We start from the raw sequence: 21,006 nt of genomic DNA on the forward strand, positions 1-21,006 counted from the left end.
TCTAAGCCCCGCCTCCTTGCCTCTCTTCCTCCCGCCGTGTTCGCACTGCCGCAAAGCGCGCCGCTGTGGGCTGAAGCGTTTACGACAGCGCGGGGCTGTGGGGCGGCCGGTATGTTCGGAGCGGCGGAGGAGGATGACGCCGATTTTCTGGCCCCCGCCACCGGGTGAGTGGCCAGCGGGTGTCCCCGGTCTGAGAGCACGGCAGCTGGACAGGCCGGAGCCGGCTGCCGTCCCGTGGGCTGGGTTGTGAGGGTCGGTGCTCTGTGTGGGCTCCCATTTGGGGCCGGCAGCAGACAGGCCTTAGAGCGGGGCCGCTGAGCTCAGCGCTTTAATGGTGTTTGTTGTTCCTTCGTTGTGTAACCGCTGTCAGTGCTGTTCCTGCCTCGCCGTGTTTATGTTCCGATGGAAGCCCTTGTTTCCTTGAGTTATTTAAAGAAGCATAGTGCTAAATGATGGCTTCTCTGCTGTCACAAGTGCAGTGGTTAATTGGAGGGTGGTTTATTCATTGCTTTAAAGTAACTTCCCCTTTGGTTTTGCTCCAGGCCTTTTTTTTTGTTCCATACAGTCACTTTTGAGGAAATGAAACTCTGTGTTGCTCATCTCTTTGTCTGCAAGTTCTGCTTTTCCAAAGCTGGGTGTCTAATTAGTACAGAGCTGCTTAACACGCATCGCTTTATGTCTGAAATGATAGCAAACTCTGTGTGGGGTGACTCTCAATCATTCATCAATGAAGTCTGTTAAATAAAGCAAGTTTCTTCACTTTTCTTTCCAGTGCCAGGTTGGCGTCTCTCTTTGGATTGGATCAGACAGTCTCAAGCCAGGGAAATGAATTCTTTCAATACACTGCCCCAAAGCAGCCCAAGAAGGGTCAGGCAGCAGCTGGTAAGTGACTGAAGTTGATCACGTGGCAGGAGGAGCCTTGGAGCAGCTCTCCTGGCTCCGTGAGGGCTTTTGTGAGGAGCAACAGTGCAAATATTCACTTAGCTTTTCTTTGCTGATGTTATCTTCCTCTAGTGCTCTCTGGGTTATTCTGCCTGTCTGTAGGGACTTTGGAATATTACTCTCTTCTTTAATCCTTTTCTGGAGTTAGAATCGTAGAATTGCTCAGGTTGGAAAAGACCTTAAAGATCATCAAGACCAACCACAACCCAACCATACTACCCGAACTCTAACAACCCTATGCTAAATCATGTCCCTGAGCACCACATCCAAATGGCTTTTAAACATATTTAGTGGCAGTGACTTGACCATCTCTCTGAGGAGCCTATTCCACTGCTTAACAATTCTTTCTGTAAAGATGTTTTTCCTGATATCCAACCTAAACTTACCCTGGCACAACGTACACTGGCCATTTCCCCTCATTGTGTCACCTGTCAGCAGTGAGAAGAGCCCAACCCCACTCTATCTGTAAGCGCCTTTCAGATATTGGAAGAGAGCAAATAGGTCTCCCTTCAGCCTCTTTTTCGCCAGACCAAACAGTTCCAGTTTCTTCAGTCACTGAAGTTATTTTGTTCTGGGGGAGGGATGTATCATGACCTTGTCACTGGCCAGCAGATGTGGCAGTTCTGTGTCACCGAATGCTGCTTTCTGCCCTCCAGCAGGTCAGGCAGCCCAGAAGGCACCCGCAGCCCCAGCACCTTCAGGAACACCATCAGTCTTCGTGGCCACTGCAGTTCATGCTTATCGATAGTAAGTACAACAGTAGTTTTCTTCATTGTATTTTAGAGTCCATGACTCTGGGGCCCGTGACAGGTATTAGGGCAGATATTTTTGGATAAGCAGGAAGAGGAATCTTATAAGGCGTGTCTGCATGGTGCGAGTCAATGCAAGGTTCTGCTCAGAAAAAAGGGCTCAGTTCAGGGCTGCACAGTTGCCAAGTAAACAGCAAGTTCTCAGTTTGTGCGTTGCAGGGAACTGCGTGCTATTGTGCTGACCTGACATCTGCACAGTTTCTGACCAGCTCTGTCAGAAGCTTATGTCTCATCTTCATTTGTGGAAAACTGAGGCATGAGTGTAGAATGACTGCAGTGTAACTGTATGTTTACTGCAGCTGTCCTGTGAAGACTTGCTTGCCTTGCATCTCTGCAATTTCCATCTCAAACTTCACAATGTATGCTCCTGTTATATGTGGGTAAGCAACAAAGTTGTAATTTCTTTAAGCTCGGAAGTGCTCCCAGGCTTTTGGTCATGAAGAAAAGGACCTGAACTCTAAAGAGGAAAAGCAACAGCAGAGGGAAATATCTGAGGCAGGGACAGTTCCACAGCTGAGTGTTTCACTTCTCTTGCAGTACAAATGGGCAGTATTTGAAGCAAGGCAAGTATGGAGCAGCTGTAGTGGGGAGCCATGCTACTAAAGAGGTGAGAAACACTTCACTGTGATATTTTTCATGCCGAAGATATGCTGGTATGAAGCAGTGTTTCTCTGAGCTCACTGGGGATGCCTTTGCTCTGCATGTTGAAGGTCTTCTTAGTTAGTCCAGTAAAGTGATATATTTGAAGGATACCTTACATGCTCTGATCTGTTCGTGTGGTTGGTTGTGGTGCATTTCCTATCCCATGATTGATATTGTCTCACTAAGTTACCTACGCTTTGATAAGAAGAACTTATTGCTTACTGTGCAATATTTATCACTGAACCACTTTGTCTGCTTGTATGTTTTCAAGTGTCCGTTGTAGCTGTTAGAAAATTATGTTAAGTATTTTTCCTGTGAAAAATGATGCTGCCAGGTGTGTTCAGTAATACTGCAGTGTTAGGCTCAGAATGAAGCACACTCTAATTGAAAACGTTTTCAGTTTCTGTTGGTTTGTTGTTGTCTTTTTTTCTTTTCCCCTGCACAATTCTTTACGGAATCCAGTACAGGATTCTCCTTTACATCAGTCAACAGCAACAGATCACATCTGCAAGGATCCACCCAGGCTTTGTACTCACGGTAAGACTGGATTAGAAAAGCATCCGGTACACTGCAATGTTTGGAATGAACCCCTGTTTGTTGTGAAGTTTTATTAGACTATAGCCTTTGATGTAGCAAGAGATGGCGCACTGACAAGGAGTGCTGTTCTCCTAGTTGTTGCACAAGAAACTGTTAAATCTACCTATTGCAGAGCCCTATGAAATCAGTAGGTTTAATAATGAATTACACCTGTAGGAGGTGTATTTTTACCTCTGCATTACAGATGTTCTTGAGATTTGCAATCCTAAAATGTAGTAACAGAATTCCCCCTGCTAATCATCTGTGGTTAAGTGTCTCAGAAAATACAAATGAGCCAGCAGATGGAAGTGATGGCAAGGAAGTATTTCCGCTCTAAGTCTTGAGTCTTGATACTCAGCATTTTTGTGATAAGAGCCACTTAAAACATTGTAAGCCCTAAAATGGGATCTCTCAGGAAGCTGTTTTCTGCTGATTTTACAGAAGATGGGTGTTGTGATTTGCTGTTAGCTTGTTATTATGGAGATGTGGAATTTCTTGGTTGATGACTCTGAAATAATAGAATTCCAATCCTAATGTCTGATTAGGATCCTAGCTTGCTGTCTAGTTCTATGTTTTGTAAGATTAAAGGGTTATGTAGCTATGTAGTTAACGTTTTATTTAGTATTAAGTACTGAGTGACTCTGGTTGCATGTGGAAGTCCTACTGTAATCAGACTTACAACTGGAAAATCTCATTATAACAGAATGTAGCTTCAAAGAACCATCTTAATAAAGCTGCAGCATCTATGAAGTACTGAGTCTTTGAAACATTTCTCCCATGATGATGAGCTCAGTAATAAGGGCCAGTTTCTTCATTCTGAAATTGGGTGGTAATGTGGCAGGATTCTTTCTCTACCTCTATTTAGTTTCAGTAGCTCATATTTAAAGTTTCTGTCAGATATAGTGTTTTTTAATTATTTCCATGTTAATTGAATGCATCTTTTTAGCATATAACATTGAGCTGATTTCCTTTCCCACAGGTTCAGTCCAACAATTACAGCACGTTCTATGATGATCAAAGACAAAACTGGTCAATCATGTTTGAATCAGAAAAGGCAGCGATGGATTTCAGTAAGCAGGTAGCTACTTACTCTGTGCAGGATATCACTTGCTACTTGTTTAAACAGCAGGCAGATTATGATGCATCTCTTTGTTTTTGGAAGGTGAAAAAATCTTTTCAGTTGAAGTTCTGGTAGTGCAAAGTTCAGCTCAGGGACACATGGGATGCCTCCTGAGCACATCCATAAGCGGTGCTTAATCAGTGCAGTAAGAAATGCATCAGATGTGTAAAGCAGTCGTGATGCCACGACTTAATGGTCAAGATGCTGATGTGTCTTTCTTTTTGCAGGTGTGTATCGCCAAATACAACAGCTCCCCAGTGCTTGATTCAGTCCTCTACCAGGATCTCTTTCTTGGAGAAGGGCAGGGAGTTGAAGGAGGGGACTCTCTGGAGGTTGCCTACACAGGCTGGCTGTTCCAGAACAATGGGCTTGGGCAGGTAAAGACATTTCTACCACCTACTAATGTATGGATTTGAGAGTCCCTGGGAGAAACCTGCCACTTCTAGCATAGTGCATAGCATAGGGAAACAGGAAGTGAAATAGTATGTAAGAGGCTGTGGGAGTTTATGAAATTTGTAAAGCAGTGTTGAGAATCTTGAAACAGTTGAGAAGTCAATGTGATTTTGTATTCTTGCTCTTTGACTGACCAGGTGTTTGACTCGAACATCAACAAGGACAAGTTGTTGCGCCTAAAGCTGGGGTCTGGAAAGGTCATCAAGGTAGAACTTCTAGTGTTTCACTGTAATAGAACTATTGTCTTGAATCTTTCTGTTACTGAAGACTTTGTTCAGGACTCGTACACACTCTTTCTTATATGTTTCATTTAATCGGAAATGCTGGTGGCTCATTCAACGAATGTCTGTTTCCTTAATTTATGTAGTATGTCGAAGTCTCCTTCAAAATAAGAGTGGAAAGTTGTCCTATTTTGAAAGTAGGAAGCTCCCTATTCTGGAAGTGACATAATCCATTACTTAGAAACAGGGCTTCTTGACACCAAACAAGGAAATTCAGATTTGCATCTTTATTCTTCAGTTAATGCTGTCATTTTATAAAGGCCATTGAATTGATGTAAGATACGTCTTTAATATTGCACATTAAAATTGAGCAAGAAGCTCTCTGTGCTTTGGAACTTTCTGTAAATGGTGCCTGGAGCAGTCTTGATCGGTGTGTAGTTAAAAGAAACTGTAATGTCAGTAATCGGGCTGTTTGCTTTCTCTTCTGGCACCTGAATGCCAAAGGGCTGGGAAGAAGGAATGATGGGGATGAAGAAAGGAGGACGACGCTATCTCATTATTCCTCCAGCCTTGGCCTATGGGACTCAGGGAGTGGCTGGCCGTGTCCCTCCAGACTCTACTTTAGTTTTTGAGGTGGAGGTTAGGCGGGTGAGTGTCTTCTCCCAAGTATTTATCTTGCATCTGCATTGTTGTTGGATGGTGCAGTCTGTCTGCAGAAATTTGCTGTTTGCTTGAGAAATGCAGCTCAGAAACAGTAATGAACAAAATGCCTCAGGAAGGTGCGTTTCCTTTAAAATAAAGCAATCCATAGGCTGTTTACTGAGCCGTGTCTGTTCCAGCTGCTTTGGGATCTCCTTACTGTCTTACCTGTGAGCTATTACAACTCCAAATAGTGAGGACTAACAGGCTGTAAAGACTCTGCTTCTGCAGTTCCAAATGATGGAATGTTCTCTTGTATGTTCCAAGTCATACATGTTCTTACTCGAATTGAATAAACTTGGCAAAGGAGTAGTCATCAGAAGTGAGTAAGTTGATAAAAAATCCTTTCTGGGAGCTCGGAATAATATTTTATTTATATGTTTCTTAAGGTGAAGCTAGTGAAGGAAGGCTCTGGCTCAGATGGACAGAGTGTTAGTTCAAGGGATTCTCTTGCACCTTCACCAATACCTAATTCAGATGGCTTCTCTGCAGACCCTGTTTTATTGCCTCCATCCACAATACCTCCAAAGCCCGGGTAAGCAGAAGCATTGTTAAAACAACTTGATGCATTGCAATGTGTTAATGCTGATAAACATCTAGGACAGTGTTGTGCTAACACATCACTTGGCAAATGTGCATCCTCTGTGTGCCAGTGTTGTGCCATCAGTGTGTGGGAATGTAGGTGAATGTTGCAGAAAGGTTTCTTCTTGAATGCTGAGATGAGCACCCATGAAAGATATCTTTGCTCTACAGTGTTTCTGAGATCTAGTGTTGTTAAGCTGTATGGGTTCTGCTACAACAGCTTTCTCAGAAAAGCACAATTTTAGATCCTGAATTTCATTTTGATTTACTGCTGTTATTGACACATCTGTTTGGCTTTTCAGGGAGCCAGCTGTTCGGGCCAAGTCAAACTCGATCAGTGAACAGTTAGCGGTAAGTGCTGTTGCTTCATTTCCTAACTAATTTGAAGCCTTATGTAGGGAAACTTGGTGGTTTTCACCTTTATATTAAGTATTGCTGAAGATCAAGCGAACATCATGCAGGATACTTGCAAATACTCACCTTATTAACAACAGATCAGGACCTTGTTTGTGAACAAGATAGCAAGACATGAGGAACTGCAGTCCCAGTTCTGAGTTCTGGTTCCTGCTTTTGAATGCCAAGTTACTTTGCTCATGTGCGTTCTCGTAAAGCTAATTGTCTTCTCATATAAATGGACAAATTTGAAATGGATAGCAAAGAGTAACTGGGACATTCTACATGAGATCAAGATGTGTTCCACATCACTTTTTTTACTGCTGTGCTTTGTGCCAGTTTTCCGTGTAATGATAGCAGTGTGAGCCCAGCGGGAGAGTACAGAAAATAAGACAGGTGAATACATTCATCATTTTGTCTTGAAAGTTAGTTATTCAGTCACTGAAAAGTTAAAAGAAGCGAGCTTATGTAGGTGAGCTTTAAGTGGTGAGGCAGTGAGTTGGGCCTTTGTCAGGGTTAGACTTCTGTGTGACAGAGGAAGAATAACTTCAAGTGTTTTCTTTCAGAATCCAGACGTTGCAAAGGCAAAGCTAATTTCTCGAATGGCTAAAATGGGTCAACCCATGCTGCCTTTCCTTGCTGGGACAGCAGGTAGTCAGCTTGACTCCAGTGACTCAGAAATAGAGGTATGTTAATGACTTATGTGAGATTTTGTTTCAATGCTTTCTGTGTGATTTGCTTAGAGTTCATAGTAATAGCTCTCCAGGGAATGCACGTTGTTTCTGTGGCAAAAAAATTTCAATAATTTCAGTATTCCTGAGTAGTTTAAATGCATTAATAGGGTAACAGCTAGTGTCAAATAGACTTAGTTCAAAATGTTAAGCTGCTCTTGGATGTTCATTTTAATATGTAGAAATGTTTTTAGGATCCAAATTCACTGAGAGGGGCAGCACAACCAGTGGTTTCATCTTCCATGAGATCATCACAGCCAGCTCATGCAGTACTGCCTACAGTGGCACCACAAGGTAATATGCTGGTGAGGCAGTGTTGGGAACAGAGAAATTTCACTTTGCTGTGGCCTTCAAGTACCAGTGTGAGTAGAAGATTGCTCTCAGAAACTGAAGTAGGATCTAATGAACTCTGATAAGATGTACTGATCCAAAGCTCTGTAGATAGAATTCATTCATTGTTTGTTTTTTTTAAATGATCTTGTGTACACATTGCTACTTGAGGAAAAGCAGCTTTATCACAAAATAATTAGTGAGTTGGCCTTTCACCCTGTCATTTAACGTGCTGAGATGTCTGAGATTTCTGTGGCTTGCAAAATCTGTTGGTTGGAAATGGTAGTAAAGGGTATCAGAAGGTTGGCAGTTCAAGAGCAGACCTGACCTGTTTTTCCATCATAGACCAGTGAGTGTCAGCCGAGCAGCCTTCAGAATCCATCTGGGTAACACTGTGTGTTTGTTAATTCAAAGCACCTTTGTTTGAATGGCAGAGTTTGTCTAAATTGAATTTGTGGTTAGAAGTGAAATTTCCATGAAGGGTAATGCTTTGATCCTACTCTCAATTCTTTGACTGCATTTGATTTTTCACAAGACTACAGACAGGGTTGTGTTAAATTTTTGGTCTTCAATGAGGCGGGTTTATTGTTGTCGGGGTTTTTTTTGCCTTTAAAAGCTCAAATATCTTTAGCAGCTTTCTGATGTGCTGGGTTTCTTTGTTCCCTTTCAGTAGCTCAGGCGTCTGGTTCTGCACCCCCAGTATCTTCTGCTGCTTTAATACCTGCGACGATCCAGCCCCATTCAGTTCTGCCTGGAGGAGCACAGGGCTTTCAGGTACCAAACTCAAATCAAGGAGATTATTAGAACTTCTGTTTTTAATCAGAAGTCTTCGTTCACTCTGTTGCTGAGAGCAAGGACTCCAGTAGCATATAAAGCTGACAGGCTGCTTTCCAGGACTTCGACATTCTGAGGTTTAAATAACATGCTTCTTAGTTTTTGATTAGTAAGAACTTATTGAACTAAGAGTTAACCATCCTTTTTCAGTATCAGCTTTTGTGGTGGATAAAACAAATTACCGCGTACTTGCAGGGCAGGTGAAAACTAAGTCATTTTAGGTTAGGTTTTTTTGGTCATGGTCTGTTTTCCTGGGTGAGTTCACTGACCCACATGTTTGTGAGTCACTTTTCGTCCAGCAAAAGAAAAATCCTTTTAGAAGGCTTGCAGTGCCTTTCTTTTTGCTGATCTTTACCTCCATGAATGTAAGGTAACACATGTCCTTCAGCTTCAGTGAAGAAGGTCATTTACTACACTGTAGTAACTCAAACACTTAAATATTTTAGCCTTTAAAGAAATGTCTGTGCTGTTTTTCCTAAAGCTAAAGCTGTTGTTTGTGTTTCTTTGACTTTCTACTCTCTGTTTTTTGTTTCCATTCTTTTCAAATATAATCTTTGTTTTGGGGTCTAAAACCATTTTAGTATAAGAGGAGAAAATATCTAACATGTCGATTTTGTTCTGCAAGCCATATCCAGGCATGCCATTTGCTTATCCCCAAACTGCTACATCTGCTTCTCAGCTCCAGCCTGTAGGACAGATGTATCCTGCACCTTACCAAGGTATGTTTCAGAAGTACATGCTTTATGGAAGCTTTTAATACCTGCAGTGAGCTGACACCTTGGGTGGTGGTGGTAACATACACATATTTACCCTGACTGTAATGTTGTGCTGTTTCAAATGTTCTTCTTTGTTCTCTCCTTTCCATTCAAGCACCTGGGGACGTTACTTCCTTTTTGATGACAGAAGTTCGGCAAAATAACACTGAAATCCGACTGGCTGTTAGCAAAGTAGTAGATAAAATGGATCATCTTGCTGCCAAGGTAATGTGTGACATAGACAGGACTGATAACAGAGCTACTACTGTTTGCTCTCCAAGTATAGTCTGTAGAGATGGCTCTTTGTAAATACCTGCGTTAAGTTTGTAAATAATATCCTAACTTCAATAATCCAATCTTGTCAGACCTTCAAATGGTAGCAGTTCAGCTACTATGGAAAAAGTTAGTACAAGCTTTGGGGAAGGTGTTTTTACTTACTTCCCTAAATACAATCTGAAGTGCTGTGTTGTTTCATTGCACTTTAGGTGATGCACCCTAGAGACAGAAAAGTGAAATGGTTCTGTGAAATGGCAGGTGGTTGACACCTACCTACATCCATGAACTCATTTCATCTGGCTTGTTTCTACAGGTGGAGGAGCTGAAGAAACAAAATGCTGGGAACAGCTCACTACTGCCTGGTATCTCGTCTGTTACTATGGAAGCCTCTATGATCATGAGCAACATCCAGCGCATAATCCAGGTGATCATAGCCAGCCTTACTGGACAGTGAGCTGCAACTAACTGTGAAACACCTCACTGCTATAAGTCATCTCTGCAGAACAAATACTTAAACTTCCTTGCAGCAGTACCTGAGTATGGTGAATATTCATGCTGAACTTATTCTTTAGGAGAATGAGAGGCTGAAACAAGAGGTATTTGAGAAGAGCAGTCGAATTGAAGAGCAGAATGAAAAGATCAGTGAGCTGATAGAGCGGAATCAGAGGTAAGAAGTGGAAGGTATACCATGCCTGCACCTGCAAGGAGTTTTTGTCTTACATTTGCTTAGATGTAGTTAGGAGGTGTCCTATCTCTATAATGGAGAGAAGTTCTGATTAATTTATTATTTTTTTTAACTAAAATATTGGTGTTTTTTAATCCCCTTCTGTCTTTGCAGGGTATATCTCCAAATGAGATCTTACAGTAAACATGAATATGTAAAAGAAAAGTTCTCATGCTACTTTCTTTGAGCATGCGTCCTCTGCTTCTGGGGGTTATTTTGCTTTTGCTGGCCTTTTTGTGAGGTGGAAGAAGTTATACAGGATGTGGTGTTCCCAGATCCAGTGTTGTGTTCCATAGTTGAGGAAATAGCCTGGCAATCACTGGTTTCTGCTAGCAAAAGTCTTGACTGTGTGATAGGAATCGTAAACTGGTGGCAGTGAGGTAAAGCACGTGTCTGAACTGATGTAATCTGTGCTGAAGGCCAGGAGTGCCCATTCCACCCTTTGGTGGTAAGGTACTTTTTAGTGCAGGATGTGATACAGAACTGTCTGGGACTTCTTATCAATGAAAGCTGATTTGAAATGCCTTGTCTGTCTCATGTTTCCTTCTCCTTTTGCATATGTATATAAATGCTTGTGCCATCTTCCCCTGTTTACAGATACGTTGAACAAAGTAACCTGTTAATGGAGCAGAGGAACCACTCACTGCAAGCAACAAATGAAAACACACAGGCAAGAGTGTTGCATGCAGAACAGGAGAAGGTAAAACCATGCTGACAGCACTGCAGAATCCTAGGCTTATGACTCCAGCCAGGACAGGTTAAGTCAGATCTCATACAAGATAACTGTAGTTTTCAATATTTTGAAAGAAGATTTGAAAAAAGAAAAGTGAATGTTTTCATGGCTTTCAAGATAAAAGCAGCACAGAGTTCATAAATTGATTGCTATGCTGTCACAGCTTGAATACTCATAATTTAACAGGGAAGTACTTCATTAACTTCATAAGTACATGCCCAGCACATTAAGGTATTATGTGCCTCATGGGGCCTGGTCTGGCTGAAAATGCACATAGTTGTGCTGACAGTTTCAGAAGAGTTTTTCTCTTTTTTAATTGTCATAAAGATTTAGCATAGCTGATAGGAAACTTTTTCTTATAGAGCTTCTGCATTGTTTATGCTTGGTTTGCTTTTTTTTTTTTTTTTAAACACCTTTTTTAATAGCAGTCAAGGGAGCTATTTCTAGGATAATGGGTTGTGCTTTTATGAGAAGGACTACTGGAAGGCAGCTTTCAGTTCAGTTAAATGCAGTCATGCTTGGCTTTTATACTGTGAAGTGCACTCATGTCAGTCTAACCCTGGTAGGGCAGCTCTGAGCTCTCTAATTGCATGGTGTCTTCTATGCTTTCTTAAGCACTGTCAGCTTAAATTGCAGCGCTCTCTCTTGCACCATTCTCCCCAGCTAAATGTGTATTTCTGCAATCCAAATGTGATAAGATAAATATTTGCTCTGCATGAGAATCATGAACTGGTGCACCAAAATTTGATGGAAGTAGCTGCTCTCTAAAGCATGCTAACAAGTGTTTCTGTAGAGTAAAGAATGAAGTAATATGGCTGATATGTGTGCTGGTATCAGCAGATGGAGGAGTGTATTTTTCCACTGAGAGTTCAGACTACATATCTATAAGTAGAGTTGTAAAACTATCTAACCAGGAATAGGGTGAGAAGATAAATTCCTTTCTGTTGCTGAGTGTGAGATCCTGTTTGCGTGGGGGAGGGAGCATCTTCTGGAAGTACAAGGAAAATATAAGGGAGTTTTCAGGCATCATCTGCAGCAGGACTCCACTTGATTGAGCAGTCATGCTGTTACATAAACAGGCTTCAGGCTAGATCAGAGAAGCTTTCCCCTAGTTTCAATAGAGGATTGTCTGCAATCTGAAGCCTGGCATTCCTTCCTCTTCCTTTTATCTAATCTGCTGTTTCCCTTTATAGCTCTGGTAAGAGAACCAGGGAAGAGAATTTTAAAACAGTTTTATCTGTTCTTAAAAACTGAGTTTTGTCCTTTATTTTATGATAGAGACCAGGAATCTGTAGACAAGGATCCCTGAGAAGAGACGCTAGTAACTTGGTGCTTTGGGATTATGGATCTTTGGCCCTGGCAGAGCACATCACAGCTTTCAATCAAGTTTTCCATTTCATAATGGCAATGAAACAATAGTTATGTGTAGGACCTGGTGATGACCAGCCTGATAACTCACTTCTCTCCTTCTTCCATCTAAACTTTTACAGTTCTTGAATAATTTAAATGTTTCTCTGGCATATCTCATGCTCCAATAATAAAGCAGTAGCTGTTCTGATGATGAATGATTCTGCCTTTCAAGTTGTGTTCTTAACTCTCCCTGTTTCCTGTCACTGCTTTTTCTTCCTAGCACAAGCTGCCAGTGGATCGGGGCTGGGACCAGGTGAGGCAGTGTGTCTGCTGACTGTAGATGATAGATAATTGTGCCCTACGTGGTGCTAGTCCAGCTTCCTCTTGAAGGTAGTTAGGAGTTGGTTGTCATGAAAAGAGCTGCCTCAGATCTTCCACTTGGAAAGGGGCTTTATAACTGATAGCAGTGTAGCTGCTGGCTGCCTCCTTCTTGGGGAGACCTTTCAACAACCTTCACCACGTTGCTGCTCATTTCATTTCCCTCACAGGAGAAATAGCTGTGATCACATAATTGTAAGATCACGCATGAATCATGTGAGATTCTTGGTACCTGGAGGCTGGCGCTGAGCTGGTGCAGTCATGAAATGCTCACTGTGGAGTCTTCAGTCTAATAGCATTTCCTGGCTTAGGATTTCCTTTTTACTTTACTTAAGGGCACACATAGATAACAGGAAGCGTTAAAATATACCCTTTAGATATACCATGGGGTTCTTTTTAGCCTGCTTGGAGTCTGTATCCTGAACAGTAATGAGATGCTTATGGAAAGCATAAGAAGAAAACAGATCTGGTTTTAGTCAGTCTCAGTCAACGTGGTTCTTAAAAACTCATGGTGTAGAATCCAAGCCCTAAAGGTCAGCATGCATCATCCTTGCCATGACTAGAAAGATTTTGCACACTGCTTTTCTCTGCCAGAAGGTGCTGATCACAGTCTTTATTTCCTTCATGGAGATAACACTGAGAGGAGCTTCAGAAGGACTTACCACTTACAGCAACGTGAAAGCCTGTTAGGAATCCAAATGCAAGCAGAGATGTACAAGCTGTTTAGGTGTTCCTTGCAGCAAGTGAGATTTTCTGATGGATGTAGTTCTGCCTCTCCAGAGGATCCTCTGAATCTTGTGACTTATGCAACAAGATTGGAAACACTCTGTGTCTTTGTCTTGGTGTCTTGAGCCTTTCCAAATGCGTTGCTTGCAAGTTGTCTAATGAGCTGTCTCAGAACCAGGTTTTATGCAAGTTGCTGGCTTTGAGCAATGCTAAATCTAAACAGGTTAACAAATTACATTGAGAACTGTGCTCAAAAATGGCAGCCCTAGCTGTGCAACTGCCTCAAGGTGGCTGCACCACATGCTTGTGAGAGAATGTGCTTTCTTTGTTATAATAAGCCTATTTTCTGTGTGGTTTTTCAGGGATTTGTAAGCTTATTGAAAACAATTAGGTCTCAGAGTCCAGGCTTTAACTTGAGTAGATAGTGGCATAGCATGGAAACTCAGTACCAGTACTGATAGCTCTGTTCAAGTCTTATAAATGTGTTTAAACTATATAGGGGAAAGAAAAACAAAACTGGCTGAGTTAAGCAATATAATGAGGTTGCTGGTGGCCTTGTGCACCTTTCCAGTTGGTGTGGAGACAGTAACATGGCAAAAGGTGATTAGTAACTCTTCAATTAGGGGGTGCCCGCTAGGTGCTGGATCCCTGACAAGGTCTCCACAGCCTTATCATTCTTCCTGTGAGCACAGTTCTGGCACTTCTCATGTTTGCATACCCTGCAATTTCTTTTCTTCCCCCTTTTCCCTGTTGTTTTGTGCCACAGGCCAAAGTTGCAGAGGAGTTGGCATCTGCCACAGCACAGGTTTCCCAGCTGCAGCTGGAGCTGACTGCACACCAGAAGAAGGAAATGGATCTGCGGAAACAGCTCTCTGCTGCCCTGCAGGAGGCAGAGCGACATGAGACACAGCTCAACAAAATGCAAGCACAGTTAGCAGGTAAAACTTCAGCTTGTTCCTTGAGAGCTCCTCTGTGTCATTCTTTTTCCTCTTCTGTAAGTCATATTTTTTTCCTTTGTTCTGGGGTATCTGTTCCTGCTTTCCCTAGTATCACTCACAGGGGTATCAGAGGGTAGAGACACGCCATTATGTCTGAAGGACACATGCATCCTTGGCACTGCTAATAGGACAGTGGGCTGAACTGATGAGCAAAGTCACTCTGTCACAAGGGTGCCTTCTGTAGAAGCCAACCCTTGGTCTTACTGTCCAGCATACTGTTGAGGATCTAGATTTCCTATTGGTTAAGAAGTTTAGATCAAGACTGATGTTGTAAACTCTCCCACTTCACAGAAGCAGCCTTTGATATATTTGTGTTCCTATTGCAGATGCAAACCATGTTGATGTGGTTGTGCAAAAAGCATTGCTTCTTTCTGTCAGCCTTTAGTTTGAATCATGTTGTGCTGACACCCACAATAAAATGTATTTCTGCAGAGCTCCAGGAAGCCTCTGAGGACACCCAAACTAGATTCAAAGCTGAGAAGCAGAGCCGTAAACACTTGGACATGAAGATTTCAGCACTGGAAGAAGAACTAACAGACCTAAGGGTAGAGAAGGAGACTCTTGAAAAGGTACGTTTGGTGCTAGCATTGCAGAGAGATGCAGGATTTCAGCTGTTTGCTGGAAATTTACCTCAGTGACATTGCTTATAAGCATGCAGATTAAGTGAACCCTGTCTCTGTCTGCAGGAAAGGATTCCCAAGCTGGTGCATCTCTTGTGCTTATGTCATTTGATTTTTATTTTTTTTTTTTTCCTAGTCTTACTCAGTGCTATGCTAACCTTCCTAACTACTAGATAAATCAACTTTGTTTTGAAATAGGATCATCAAGTAAGCTCTTCTAGCAAGAAGAAGCTACTTTAGTGCAGTCTGGCCTGTGCTTAAGTTCTGTTCTGTATTGCAGAATCTTGCTGAGCGGAAGAAGAAATCCCTCGCAGAGAGAGCTCAAGCAGAGGAAGAGATGGAAGAAATACGCAGATCATATCAGCAGGAATTGGACAAACTTCGGCAGTTGCTGAAAAAGGCAAGGACTTCAACTGACCAGGCAGCAGCAGAGCAGGTAAGGAGTTGTGGGAGCTTCTCCTGCTGGTGTCTAGAAAACTTGTAGTGACCCACAGGTAGAAATAGCTGTTAAAAACTGCTTGGGTCATGAAAGAATGAAGACATTGGCCACTTGCTCAGGGGGTAATTTTAACAGAGTTCACTTCTTTGTCTTCCTAAAATATCTGCTGGTGTTTGTAACTGCTTTTTGACTCCAAGATTTGTACTGTAGAGTTTTGATGCAGACTGGCATGCAGTATCACACTTAGCCTGTTATAAAGGTACAAGAGAGGCATTAGCTTGAACTTATTTTCCAGTTGAAAGATAGATATGTGGCTGCTGATGAGCGAACACCTTTATGGAAAAATACCAGGAGATTTGAAATCTGGGCTGATTTGTGGGGTTGTGGTTGGAACTGAACTCTGAGGTGAGAGCAGGAGCTGATGATGGCTGCCATCTGCATGTAGGTAGTTCAGCTTAGGGCAGGTTGTGTTGCTTTTCCACTATTTGTCTGGGCCCCAGGTTTTCTGCAAGTTGTTGCACAGGTTCAGATTGAGTGCATGTTTATTTCTAACCATCTATCTTACTTGGTGGGCAGCTATCACTCATCCAGGCAGAGCTGGAATCCCAGTGGGAAGCCAAATGTGAACGGACGCTGGCCTCTGCCAAGGAGCAGCATGTTAGGCAGTACCAGGAGGTGTGTGAGCAGAGAGACTCCCTGCAGCAGCAGGTGTTGCAGCTGGAAGAGAAGGTAAGGGACTGTTCCTCATTGCTGAAATATAATTCCAAATAATTGTTGACTGTAACCAAGTCCTCTGCTCCCTGATGGTGGTTTGGCTTTTAACCTCTTGGCTGTCTGAGGAATTTGACCTATTCTGCAAGATGCTGAGTATATCTCTTACACTGGCTTTGTGGGCTAGTGAACTTGCTGTTGCAGCTCCTGGGTGAGCTAGAGCCAAACTGATGTATAGGCTAAAGCAACAGCCACAATCTCTATACGACTCTATCTCAGTGGCTGTTTTTGAGCAGAAATAGTTCTGAGCTGGATGACATTGAACAGGGCTGTAAACTGATGGGCTCTAGTCCTTGTCTTTCAGCTTGTAGCTCTGAAACAATTGAAAAAAGCAGAGGAACAAAAATTGTCCGAGCTTCAGCAACATTTGGAACAACTGGAGCCTATCAAAGAGAAGGTAAAGAGGATAACGTAGCAGCTGAATACAAACTGGAGTGCAGTAATGGTTAGCCTGAGGCCACCTGTGTACAGAACAAGAACATGAGTTCAGGAATGTGAGAGGGAAGGAAGACTCATGTTGCTTCCAGCAAACCAGAACAGGCTGAGTGATAAGGCCTGGTCCCTGCCTTGCTTGTCAACTGACAATTTGCCCTTCACTTAAAAACATAAAACAGCACTGTAAACATAGTTCCACAAATAGTACTACAACTGTTGTAACTTTTAGTTTCTCTTTGGCAGTATTCAGCTTTGCAGTCTGAAATAGTGATACTGAAGGCTCGCTATGAAGAACGTATCCAAAAGCTGGAGAAGAGTCAGGACAGATCTTCACCTGTGAACTTCACAGAAGAAGTGAGTTTGAACAGCCAGTATTTGTCCTCACCATTTTTCTTTGGATTTGTTTTCTCTATGAAAGCAATATGGTTTTGGTAACAGGACCTGTCGAGGTGCAAAAGAAGCTTAGACTTAAAACCTGTGCAGCCTTCCTCAGTTTTGGAGGGGTGGGTTTGGTGTGTATAATAGTTCTGAATTAAAACGATGTGATGTGTCATACTTTGTTATCAGAATTCCTGATTTGACAAGCAGTAAGTTCTTTGAGTCAGCATGTGTTTGTTTGAGTTTATTGCTCCTTTGCCCAGGGAAGTACCTTATCTTTTGTCATGTGCTTCAGATGTTAATGAGTTGCCTGCTTCCCGTCTTGCTGTTTTCCAGGTAAAGAAGATAATGAATGGGGTATTTCAGTGTCTTCGGGGTGAATTTGAGCTGGAAGAGACATACAGTGGCAGGATGGTTCTAGGTGTTGTCATGAACACTATCAAGGTACAGTAGTAATAAGAGATAGAAAGTAATAAATGTGAGAGATAAAGGCTTGTGCTGAAACAATGTAGGGAGTACAAAATAACTGTGAAGCAGAAATGTTACTGTGGGTAGCAAAGCAACCTCGTGGTGGGACAACATAGAGATCTGAGATGGTTTGTCTAGGATGTAACCTACATTCTCTCTATTTCTTAGACTGTAACATTGCAGCTGCTCAGCAAGCAGCAGGAGAGACCAGAGCATGACAGTGAAAAGGAGGAGGAACCCGGAGAGGGGAGGCCAGAGGGATCGCCTGGAGCAAAGACAGACCAGGAAGAGCTCGCGCAGCACAGCCCTGCCCGGGGTGCTGTGTGCTCTGTTGATCCCAGTGAAGTGAGCACAGGCTCCACATCGTCTGGCCACAAAGGTGAATCTGCACCTCCTGCTGCTGAGAGCAGAATGCCTGAGGAGGAGCAGGCACCACAGAGCGGTGGAGTACTGGAAGAGGAGGAGGTCCAACAGGAATCTCTCTCTTCTGGAACTGAGCGCTGCTTGAATGCTGATAAGGGGCCTGAGCTTGCAGAACAGGCCGCTCCCAAGGTAAATGAGGATTTTGTTCTGACTGAGCAGCAGCAGGAGAGTGGCCCTGTTAGGGAAGCAGAGACTGAATGCAGTCCCTTTGGAGTGTCTTTGCAGACAGAAGTTGCAGATCCTTCAATTCTAAAAACGAAGCCAGAAGAAGTGGATGTGGCTGTGCTTGCAGACAAACCAGCGGCAGAGCAGGAGGCAGAGGAGCTTGTGGGAGGCTTAGAGCCCCCTCCCTTAAATAGTGAGGGGGAAAACTGCACAGACCCATCAGATGGAGCTGGTTCTGACCAGGAGCCTGCTTCAGAATCCAAAACAGAAGAGAAGAGCTCACCTACCATCAGAGAAGTCCCACAGCAGCAGGAACTGGGCTCCAGCCCTAGCCAAAAGGATTCAAGGTAAAGTGTAAGTGGTGGTGAGACTTTATCATTCTTAATAAAACACATAAAAGGAAACCAAGAGCCCGTATCCTGCAAGTGAACTGCTTGTTCTTTTATCTTCCAGCCTCTTTGAGGATGACGATTTCTTCAAAACAGCATCTCTTAAATCACCAAAGCCTCGAGTTCCCTCCGAAGAGGAGGATGAGGAGGAAGTGGTACGTCTTGCTTTCCACTCTCACTGAATTTACTCAGGTGCTGACCTGCAGTTGATCTGTGGGGGCTGACTGGCCCCTGCTGGCTGAACTTGGAGCTTCCCAAACATTTTCTGTGTAAACTCAGCTTCTGGGTTTGTTTCTCACTGCACTTGGAGGTGTTGCACAGGCTGAAATGGTGACAACAAACTCCTTCTTGCACAGCATTAAGAAAAGGTCGTGAGTGAAGTAAAGGGGGGTTTGTTTTCCTACTCCCCCCCTGTCTCTTCAACTGTAAGCATCTCTCCTAGAAGATTAAGCCACCCTATGATAAACGTAAAAACATCAATAATGATGCTTCTTGTTTATCATCTCCTAAAATCAGATGGAGATTTGAGCCAGAGCTGTATGCAGTTACTGAACACTGGGAAGCTGGTAAGGCTGACAGGTTTCCCTCTGCTTTGATTTCCAGAGCATGAAGGGTCGCCCCCCTCCAGCTCCACTCTTCGGTGATGATGAGGATGATGATCTGGACTGGCTGGGATGAAGAGCTGCCAGCTGAGCCTGTGAGGCCCCTGCTGTGGGCATGGCCACTCCCTGCGCACTTAGCACTTAATGAGCTGCATCTGTGGGACAGCTGTGAACAGCCAAGGACTCCTCAGGCTTTTCTACTGCAGACTGACAGGGCCTGAGAGTGGGAGTCTCTCTTTGCACTCTTGGGTGCTCAGACCCATTGTTCTGACCTGACAGACATGCACAGAGGTTGGGGTGAGCTGAAGGAACCAACTGCTCTCACTGCATGTTTGTATCACTGTCCTTCTGTGAACCATTGGTTGATTAATCTGAAACTTTATGCAAATTTGAACTACGTAAATTGCTTCAGAAGAACAAATCCGGCAGGACCCTGCAGTAGGTAACAACTTTTGTAGAAGTCAGACTAAAAGTGAAGATCTTTTGGGAATAATTCTGTCTGCTGCAGCCAGCCCAGCCTCTCTCCTGTGCCTTTTTCTCTGTTGCTGTGATGAACACAGCAGGAGTTGATGGAGTGGTGGCCAGGTGTGCTGTAATGCAGCCTCAGCTGGGCTCTGCTGGGAGCCAGGGGGTGCAGCTCAGCTGCTCGGCTTGAGTGCAGAGAGGGAGGAGGGTGATGAGGAGAGGCAGCTGTGCAGACTGGTTGGATTTCTCTTGGCACTTCTGTTTCTCACTGCACTTAAAGCAACTTAGGAAAAGTATGTAGTGTTGTTAAAACAAGTAACGCTCATACCCCTGCTCCATTAGTAAGATGGAAGCCACGAGTATAACTCCACCAACAGTTAGCTTCCACTGAATTTGGCCTGTGCCATCTTTTTTGGGGGGGGAATAGAAGTGTCTGTGTGCAGCCATCTGTCAGCTCCCTGCCCCATCCAAAGCACTGTGTGGCAAATGGCCAAATGCAGCTCGAAACTGGGGAGGAGACCAAAGTCTGTGGAGCAGCCAAGTGGCTGCTGGGGCCGTGCTGCTGTCACAGGGGCAGCATGGCTGGGGTTTCCTACCAGCTGCTCTAGAAATGAAAGAACTGAGTGATATCTCAGTGCTGAAGATTGGTGGTGTGTGGAAATCCTGTCCTCATGTGGGTCTGAGTGCACAAACCCTGCTGTGGCTCCGGCCTCCCCCCTGCAGCAGTGCCCTGTGCAGGTTCCTACTAACACATTCCACTTCTTGTTTCCCGATACAGGTAGCCTGAAGGACTTGCATTTCATTTCTTGATAAATAAAGTGCAATTAAACCTGTATTTTCTGCTTCTGGTGGCTTTACCAGAATCCAGTTGTGTGCACTTAAAAACTGAGCTACCTCTTACTCAAGAAATGAAACAAAGGATCTAGAAATGCTTCTAGGAGGACATGATGGGCTGTGCCAGGGGAAGGTAAGCGCCCCCACCCTGTGCCACTGCTTACAGTGCCCAGCCCCTGAGCTGGCTGCTGGGAGACAGATGGCACCTTGTGCTCCTGAACCCCTTTGCTGCAGAGCTCTGTCTCAGGTGCATGGAAAAATGACTGGAGACAATGCTGGACCAATGTACATTTTTAATGTCCTTCCCAGCTGCCCCTTCCCTGTGCCTGCAGCCAGAGCTGTAGCCATGACTCTGCTCTGAGCACCACAGGGAGAAAGCACAGAAAGTTGCTTTTTAACAACATTTCACCACCAGAAAAACAGCCCCAACCTTTCCCATCCCCCCTCCTCTGGTCCTCACAGCTGTGTGGGATGGATGGTGCCCATCTCTGACCCCTGCAGTGCACCAAAGTACTGCAGTTCCCCATCCATCACCCTCAGCACACTGCAGCCCCTGCTGCCCATGGCCCTTCTGGATCCCAGATGGATGCAGCCCAAGGAATCTTCCAGGGTGCTGTGACTCCTGCTGCTGGGATGGCTGGAGGCTCAGGGAAGGTCATAAATGCAGCGTGAGCACAGCCAGGTCCCAGGGGGTCAAAGAAAGCACTGGAATCTGTTAATTTTTAGTAAGTCTGATGCCCATGTT

General features: G+C 43.8%; 1 protein-coding gene across 10 annotated transcripts; it reads left to right on the forward strand.

Moving 5' to 3' along the window:
• The first annotated feature begins 7 nt into the window (after positions 1–7).
• On the forward strand, positions 8–20,262 carry FKBP15 (FKBP prolyl isomerase 15). Of its 10 annotated transcripts, XM_015878617.1 has the most exons (31): positions 8–164; positions 773–882; positions 1,599–1,689; positions 2,289–2,358; positions 2,856–2,930; positions 3,949–4,047; positions 4,317–4,466; positions 4,680–4,748; positions 5,268–5,411; positions 5,852–5,997; positions 6,347–6,395; positions 7,004–7,123; positions 7,363–7,462; positions 8,169–8,272; positions 8,958–9,051; positions 9,203–9,312; positions 9,677–9,787; positions 9,936–10,030; positions 10,685–10,787; positions 12,451–12,483; positions 14,041–14,212; positions 14,705–14,841; positions 15,173–15,328; positions 15,908–16,060; positions 16,407–16,499; positions 16,781–16,891; positions 17,252–17,359; positions 17,552–17,935; positions 18,032–18,318; positions 18,425–18,515; positions 18,964–20,262. In XM_015878617.1, the coding sequence occupies exons 1-31, from the start codon at positions 112–114 to the stop codon at positions 19,036–19,038; spliced, it is 3,693 nt and encodes a 1,230-aa protein (XP_015734103.1). In that variant the 5' UTR covers positions 8–111; the 3' UTR covers positions 19,039–20,262. The 10 variants fall into 10 exon arrangements, with proteins under 10 accessions (XP_015734103.1, XP_015734098.1, XP_015734099.1 ...); XM_015878612.1 differs by having other exon boundaries at positions 17,552–18,318; XM_015878613.1 differs by having other exon boundaries at positions 8,172–8,272; positions 17,552–18,318.
• The last annotated feature ends 744 nt before the right edge of the window (positions 20,263–21,006 follow it).

This window comes from Coturnix japonica, chromosome 17, assembly GCF_001577835.2.
Source record: "Coturnix japonica isolate 7356 chromosome 17, Coturnix japonica 2.1, whole genome shotgun sequence".
In the NCBI taxonomy this organism is placed as follows: Eukaryota; Metazoa; Chordata; class Aves; order Galliformes; family Phasianidae; genus Coturnix; species Coturnix japonica.

Excerpts from the sequence above, each read along its gene's own strand:
- FKBP15 (XM_015878612.1), top strand. The coding sequence starts at position 112 with ATGTTCGGAGCGGCGGAGGAGGATGACGCCGATTTTCTGGCCCCCGCC. Across the intron at positions 165-772 it reads TTTCTGGCCCCCGCCACCGG|TGCCAGGTTGGCGTCTCTCT; the intron begins GTGAGTGGCCAG and ends TTTTCTTTCCAG. Across the intron at positions 883-1,598 it reads GAAGGGTCAGGCAGCAGCTG|CAGGTCAGGCAGCCCAGAAG; the intron begins GTAAGTGACTGA and ends TCTGCCCTCCAG.